Source organism: Anoplopoma fimbria, chromosome 9 (assembly GCF_027596085.1).
Source record: "Anoplopoma fimbria isolate UVic2021 breed Golden Eagle Sablefish chromosome 9, Afim_UVic_2022, whole genome shotgun sequence".
NCBI classification, from domain to species: Eukaryota; Metazoa; Chordata; class Actinopteri; order Perciformes; family Anoplopomatidae; genus Anoplopoma; species Anoplopoma fimbria.
The window spans coordinates 27,663,144-27,668,954 of NC_072457.1; the positions used below are offsets into that span (position 1 = coordinate 27,663,144).

Sequence of the window (5,811 nt, forward strand, 5' to 3'; positions counted from 1 at the left end):
CATACATAAACAGTGACAGAGGACTTTTCTGTTTAAAGCTTGTGCAACAGGCGACCAAACACTGACGCACCACTGCGCAAAAAAAGGACAGTTACATCTGCTCCACACAAAGAACAATGTGCACCCATCTGGACCAATGCACCAGTGGAACTAATATGTTGGACAGATTATAACTAGGAAATGAATAAGGGAATTCACCTCCAGCACATAATTCAGCATTGATTGGCATATGCATTGGGCTTTGGGAACGAATGAGTCTGGGTGTCACCATCAGGCATTAATGAGGGGTTGGGCTGGTCCTCCTATATAAAGGAGACGCACCCACTGCTCTGCTCTGTCTCCATTCAAGCCAAGATGAGCTACGGATCTGAAGCCTTTTCCTCCTCCTCCTCCTACAGGAAGATTTTCGGGGAGTCTCCCCGTTATGCGTCCTCTCCATCACGGACAAGCATGAACGTGTCTTCCCGTGGAGGTTACCGGTCCTCCTCTGCACCCCGGAGCAATGTCTCATCTCTGGGCTCGTACAACAGAAAGTCTGGCCGCCTCATGCCCATGGAGACCTTCGACCTGACACAGAGCAGCGTCCTCAACAATGAGTTCAAAATCGTCCGCACCAATGAGAAGGAACAGATGCAGGGGCTCAATGACCGCTTTGCAGTGTTCATCGACAAAGTGCGCACCTTGGAGCAGCACAACACGGTGCTGGAGACGGAGCTGACTGCTCTGCGCCAGAGGCAGACAGAACCGTCCCGTCTGGCCGAACTTTACCAACAAGAGATCCGTGAACTACGCTCCCAGCTCGAAGAACTGAACGGGGAGAAGTCCCAGCTCGTCATCGAGAGGGATTGTATTGAAGACGACCTGCAGAAGCTCAGGGGGAAATATGAAGAGGAGTACCGTGCCAGGGAGGATGCAGAGGTCACCCTCAAGGCCTTTAAGAAAGATGTGGATGATGCCACCATGGTGCGCCTGGACCTGGAGAAGAAGGTGGAATCTCTGCTGGACGAGATCAACTTCCTCAGGAAGGTGCATGATGAGGAGGTGGTCGAGCTGACGGAAATGATCCACGCTGCCCAGGTGTCTGTGGAGATGGAGGTGTCCAAGCCGGACCTCACCTCCGCCCTTAAGGAGATCCGAGGCCAGTACGAGTCCATGGCGTCCAAGAACATGCACTCTGCCGAGGAGTGGTACAAGACCAAGTTCAACGACCTGTCCGAGCAGGCCACCCGGAGTAGCGAGGCCATGCGAGCTAACAGGGAGGAACTGAGCGAGTTCAGGAGGCAGCTGCAGTCCAAGACCATCGAGATCGAGAGTCTGAGGGGAACCAATGAGTCTCTGGAAAAGCAGCTCCATGAGATGGAGGAAAGGCACAATGTGGAGATTGGAAACTACCAGGTAATCAACTTTTAAACTCATTTAAAGCGTATGTAAACTAGAAAAATCTGCCATTTTATTTCCAGTCATGAAAGTTTATTTTAAATAAAATAAATACACTGTTATGCGGTTTTCATAGCAATAACAATATCAGGAGCAGCTGCGCTCTGTCCGTGGTGCTGAAACTCATTCCCTTGGGACAGCTGACAACGCCCACTGATTGTGTTTGCTCCTAATGACTCATTTTAGTGTGTGCTGTTGGATTCAGCACTCCCAACTGAGAGTACACATTTAAGGACAACAATTTCAACGCATTATGCTCATAATCCGCCCGAATACCCGGGCCACACAATACAGAGGCTAACAATGGGATTGGCAGAGGTCTTTGTCTGGGCACTGAGGTTACTCCTCTTCGAGAAATGTGGTCACAGACTATTTTAGTTTTCAAAAAAATCTTTAACCCTGGCCTACTTTTCTTGTATTGTTCAATTGTCCTCAGGACAACATGATGGAGCTGGAGAATGATCTGAGGGCCACTAAGAGCGAGATGGCTCGTCACCTGAGGGAGTACCAGGATCTGCTGAATGTCAAGATGGCACTGGATATTGAAATTGCAGCTTACAGGTAGGTTCTTCACTCAAAAGCAACTACATATTATCAGTTAGATAACCTCTATAAACACTAAGAGACAGGCATTAAGTGGGGGAAAATACTCTTTATCTTAATGTTATCTCTATCCTATCTAAACACTTCCCTCCATCGTCCTCGCTGCAGGAAACTACTGGAAGGGGAGGAGACCCGCATCGGGACAGGGATCAGCTATCCCGGCTCCTCCATGAGCTCAAGTATGGGGCAAGGCTACAACTACCAGAGCCGCATGTACTCCAGCTCCGGCATGGGCTCCAAGAGGGAGGCCAAGAACGAGGACCAGCAGCAGCAGAGCAAGTCTGTCGGCAAGGTGTCCCAGCGTGAAGTCTATGAGGAGACAGTGGTCAGCACCACCAAGAAGATGGAGAAGGAGCAAGACCCCAGCGACATTACCAACACTCAGAAAAACTAATAGCCTGCTGTAATTTAGTTTTTCACCCCTTTACCCTGCAAACCCATACTCCTTTTCATTTCCCCATGCTAAAACAAACCCCAAACCTTAACACTTCAACACTTGTGGGGATCTATGATGATAGCATTGCTTCGTTATTATAAGCATAGTAAGATCATCCTGTTTTCCATCTGCACCGTGTGTTGGATGTCCACAGGTGCGTAGAGTGCAGGATCTAGATGTTTGCTTTACGTGGTGCTATCCCTCCCTGTCCCCTTTGTCCCCCACATGTGTTCCCTCAAAGGAAATCCATTATAACTCTACTGTAACTTCCACTCTATACAAAACCACAGTTCATCTGTTCTCTCTCTTTCTCTTTTCACACACTCAACATCAAACAATAACATGCACTTACTGTAGGTAGCATCTCTTATGGTAGTGGGATCTTTCACACTTTGGGCTGACGTTACTTAATCAAGCATAGTTTGCATGGTGTATGTAGATGTCATGCTTGCATGTAATCCATCAGCCCATTGCTCATTTGACACAATTTCATTGTTAAAACTCTCGCTCATGCCTTCCTTTTCCCCATCTACCGTGCTGAGCATCATCATGCACAACACTCATTAGTAACTGTAATAGATATGCTTGTAAGCCTGTAGGTTAGATTATAACTCCTGCTGCAGGATGTGACTTAGATAGGCCTCGATGCTATGAAGACAAGAAGTAAATATCCACTTCAATGCACTTATATTGGAATGTCAAAACTACCAAATTCCTGAAACAGGGAAAAGTGAAGCAAAGATGCTGTTAAGCAGGCAAAATGCAGCAAATATGATAAGCACATGATAAGAAACAGGAATGATTGTTCTCTCGAAGCAGTCCAGTCAATTAGAGACTGAAGTGTAAATCACGCTTTTATCTCATATGTATAAGATCCTCTATGATCCATCTGGGTGCGATTAATTGTATGCATATTCAACACCATTTCCCATTTGCCATCGATGATGCTTGAAGCACATTTTGAGCCCCAGAATTCATACCATATTACTCAGCCAGAAGAAAACCATGCCATCCACGCTCAAAATAGTCACAAATTCAGAGTGTTTGACAACTGGACCTCTTTATAACTGTGGCCATGACTGGACAAAATGTCTGTTGTAGCACAACCTTACCACGAGAAATCCCTCAATATGAGAGACGTGTAGCTTGACTGTTTTTCTGCCTGTGTACTGCCGACTTTAACACAACTTATTATGCTGCTGCTGGTCATGGCGACCTACACCTTGAAAAATTGCACGTACGATGAAAACATCAAACTACTGATTGTACGGCAGACTGTTGTGGATTGGGTTCATGTTGTAATACTTGAGGCTTGTGATAGGTATTTTAGTACTGTAGTTAGTGTGTCTGTGTCTCTACACAGTGGCCTATTATAATTATGTAAGGGGGAGCAAACCTGAAAGCTGGGCATTTTGTTTTCTAGATCACTGAATTCCAGTGTAAAGCAGAAGAAATGTACAAGAACTTAAAAATATAAGCAGCATTTTATAGTAAACTGATATAACAATGGATGAATGGTTCACCAAGCCTTTGTCTTTACACTGTAAACCAAAATAGTAATTCATTGGTGTCTGGAGAAAGAAATGTCACTCTTACTTCTACTGCACTGCCAAACTTTTCTCAGTGCACATGCAACATCTCTTCATGGAAAAAAAAAAACATCAAGCATTTTCTGAAAATAGTTTGTCACCAATGAAAAACCACCAATCAAGATTTAGCCATAGAACAAACAACTGTAGGATGTGAAATGCCTTAAAACACCAGCTGCTTGTTTTTCTGGCTATGTGTGTGATGTGTATGATTCTGTTCAGTGGAGTGTGTAATCATTATTATCTCTTTATTAGAACTACCTTGACTACAAAAGCATAGGGATCGAATGTAGTTCACATGCTATTCTCTTTGATGTTCTCCTTATGTATTGCTGTATGACACCATATAATAAAGACTCAATAAAACCTGAAATTATGGAGGCTGCACTTGTTTAATTGTGATTTTTATATGCTACTTTTAGCGGTCTAGAGAAGATCATAATAATACAAAATTGTATCAACAAATAAATTACGTAATATTTTAGGTAAAGGCGAGATAGGCCTGACCTATTCCTGGGGGCAAATTCACAAGTCACTCAGCAGTATATAGAGTAATTCAAATTACTAGAGTAGCCCCATCTTTATCAGCTGCAACACAGATTACATCAGTAATATTAATCTAGTATTACAATAAACAGTTTTATTGTAATGGGTGTTTCTGCATAATAAGTTTTATTCATAATTAGTACATTTTCTATTGGTACTCTAAGTATATTTTGTAGAGATATTGTGTATTTCTATTCTTTGATATTGCTTAAGTAAAAGATCTGAGTACTCCCTCCACCACTGATTTATGGCGATTCAGTGTGATTTAATAATATTAGGAAAAGGATGGAGAGAATATTAACTGATTTCTTTATTATTATAGGATCACATTGAGCAGATTTTAACCTGCTTTCCTTCAGTAGCAGGAGCAACAGTGGGGAGTTTTCTTTTTGTGCACATATGCAGGAAAACCAGTGAGGTTCAATGTTGAGTGATGTTATTGTAATAATAATAGCCTTCTACCGTGTTTTCAATTCTGAGGAAAATAATCCTGTTGATTTGATTTATCTGTAAAAGTAACTATTGCTTTGGACCAACACAGGCCAGAAAGCAATGTCACCTTGACCTGTTTCCTGGAGATATATTCCTGCTTCTCAGGGCCAGAGTGCAGATGTGTTTGAAAGAAATATGATGGATTACCTGCTGCTGTGCTGTACGTTGATCTTTACTGTACGCCGCCGCTCCACACATTCACACACAGTCCTAGACCTTGAGACAGTCAGGGCTCTTGGTTTGTCTCTGTAACTGGGTGGGTAAGCTACGGCGCTGGTTGTGCATGTTTGACGCAGTTTGCAGGTCTTCAAAGATTTATACCCCTGCAATGCTGCTGAGTAGAAGGTGTGGTGGGAGCCATTCAGGGAGACGCCACTGTAAAAGCCACGTTATGAAACAGCCCTCCCTCCTCACGCTTCAAACTTGAAGAGTGCTTCAACTTTCTATTTTGAGTCTCATCTTAGCCAACCTGGCCTCTCTCATAACCATCGAAAACACACACGAGTATTACGAGGCAATAAAAACATATGAACACCATGTAGGAAATATTGCCTCCTATAGGAAAATCTCAGATTAATTTGGAGTGTTTAGTGCTTCAGTCCCAATGCAATCAGCATACGTTGCAGTTAGCTGATTTCTCAAGTGTGCTACTCTATAATTATTGCTCACTTGCTTGTCTTAAAATACTGGCAGTGTTGTGTAAAGTAT

The 5,811-nt window shown here is 43.4% G+C and overlaps 1 protein-coding gene across 1 annotated transcript; it reads left to right on the plus strand.

The window, feature by feature from the left end:
* Positions 1–354: 354 nt before the first annotated feature.
* inab (internexin neuronal intermediate filament protein, alpha b) lies at positions 355–2,434 on the plus strand. Its single transcript, XM_054603780.1, has 3 exons — positions 355–1,395; positions 1,874–1,998; positions 2,149–2,434. The coding sequence occupies exons 1-3, from the start codon at positions 355–357 to the stop codon at positions 2,432–2,434; spliced, it is 1,452 nt and encodes a 483-aa protein (XP_054459755.1).
* The last annotated feature ends 3,377 nt before the right edge of the window (positions 2,435–5,811 follow it).

What these genes read in the sequence shown, in the direction of transcription:
- inab (XM_054603780.1), top strand. Translation starts at nt 355, where the DNA reads ATGAGCTACGGATCTGAAGCCTTTTCCTCCTCCTCCTCCTACAGGAAG. An exon ending in TGGAGATTGGAAACTACCAG is followed by an intron (nt 1,396 to 1,873) that starts GTAATCAACTTT and finishes AATTGTCCTCAG; the next exon opens with GACAACATGATGGAGCTGGA. An exon ending in ATTGAAATTGCAGCTTACAG is followed by an intron (nt 1,999 to 2,148) that starts GTAGGTTCTTCA and finishes TCCTCGCTGCAG; the next exon opens with GAAACTACTGGAAGGGGAGG.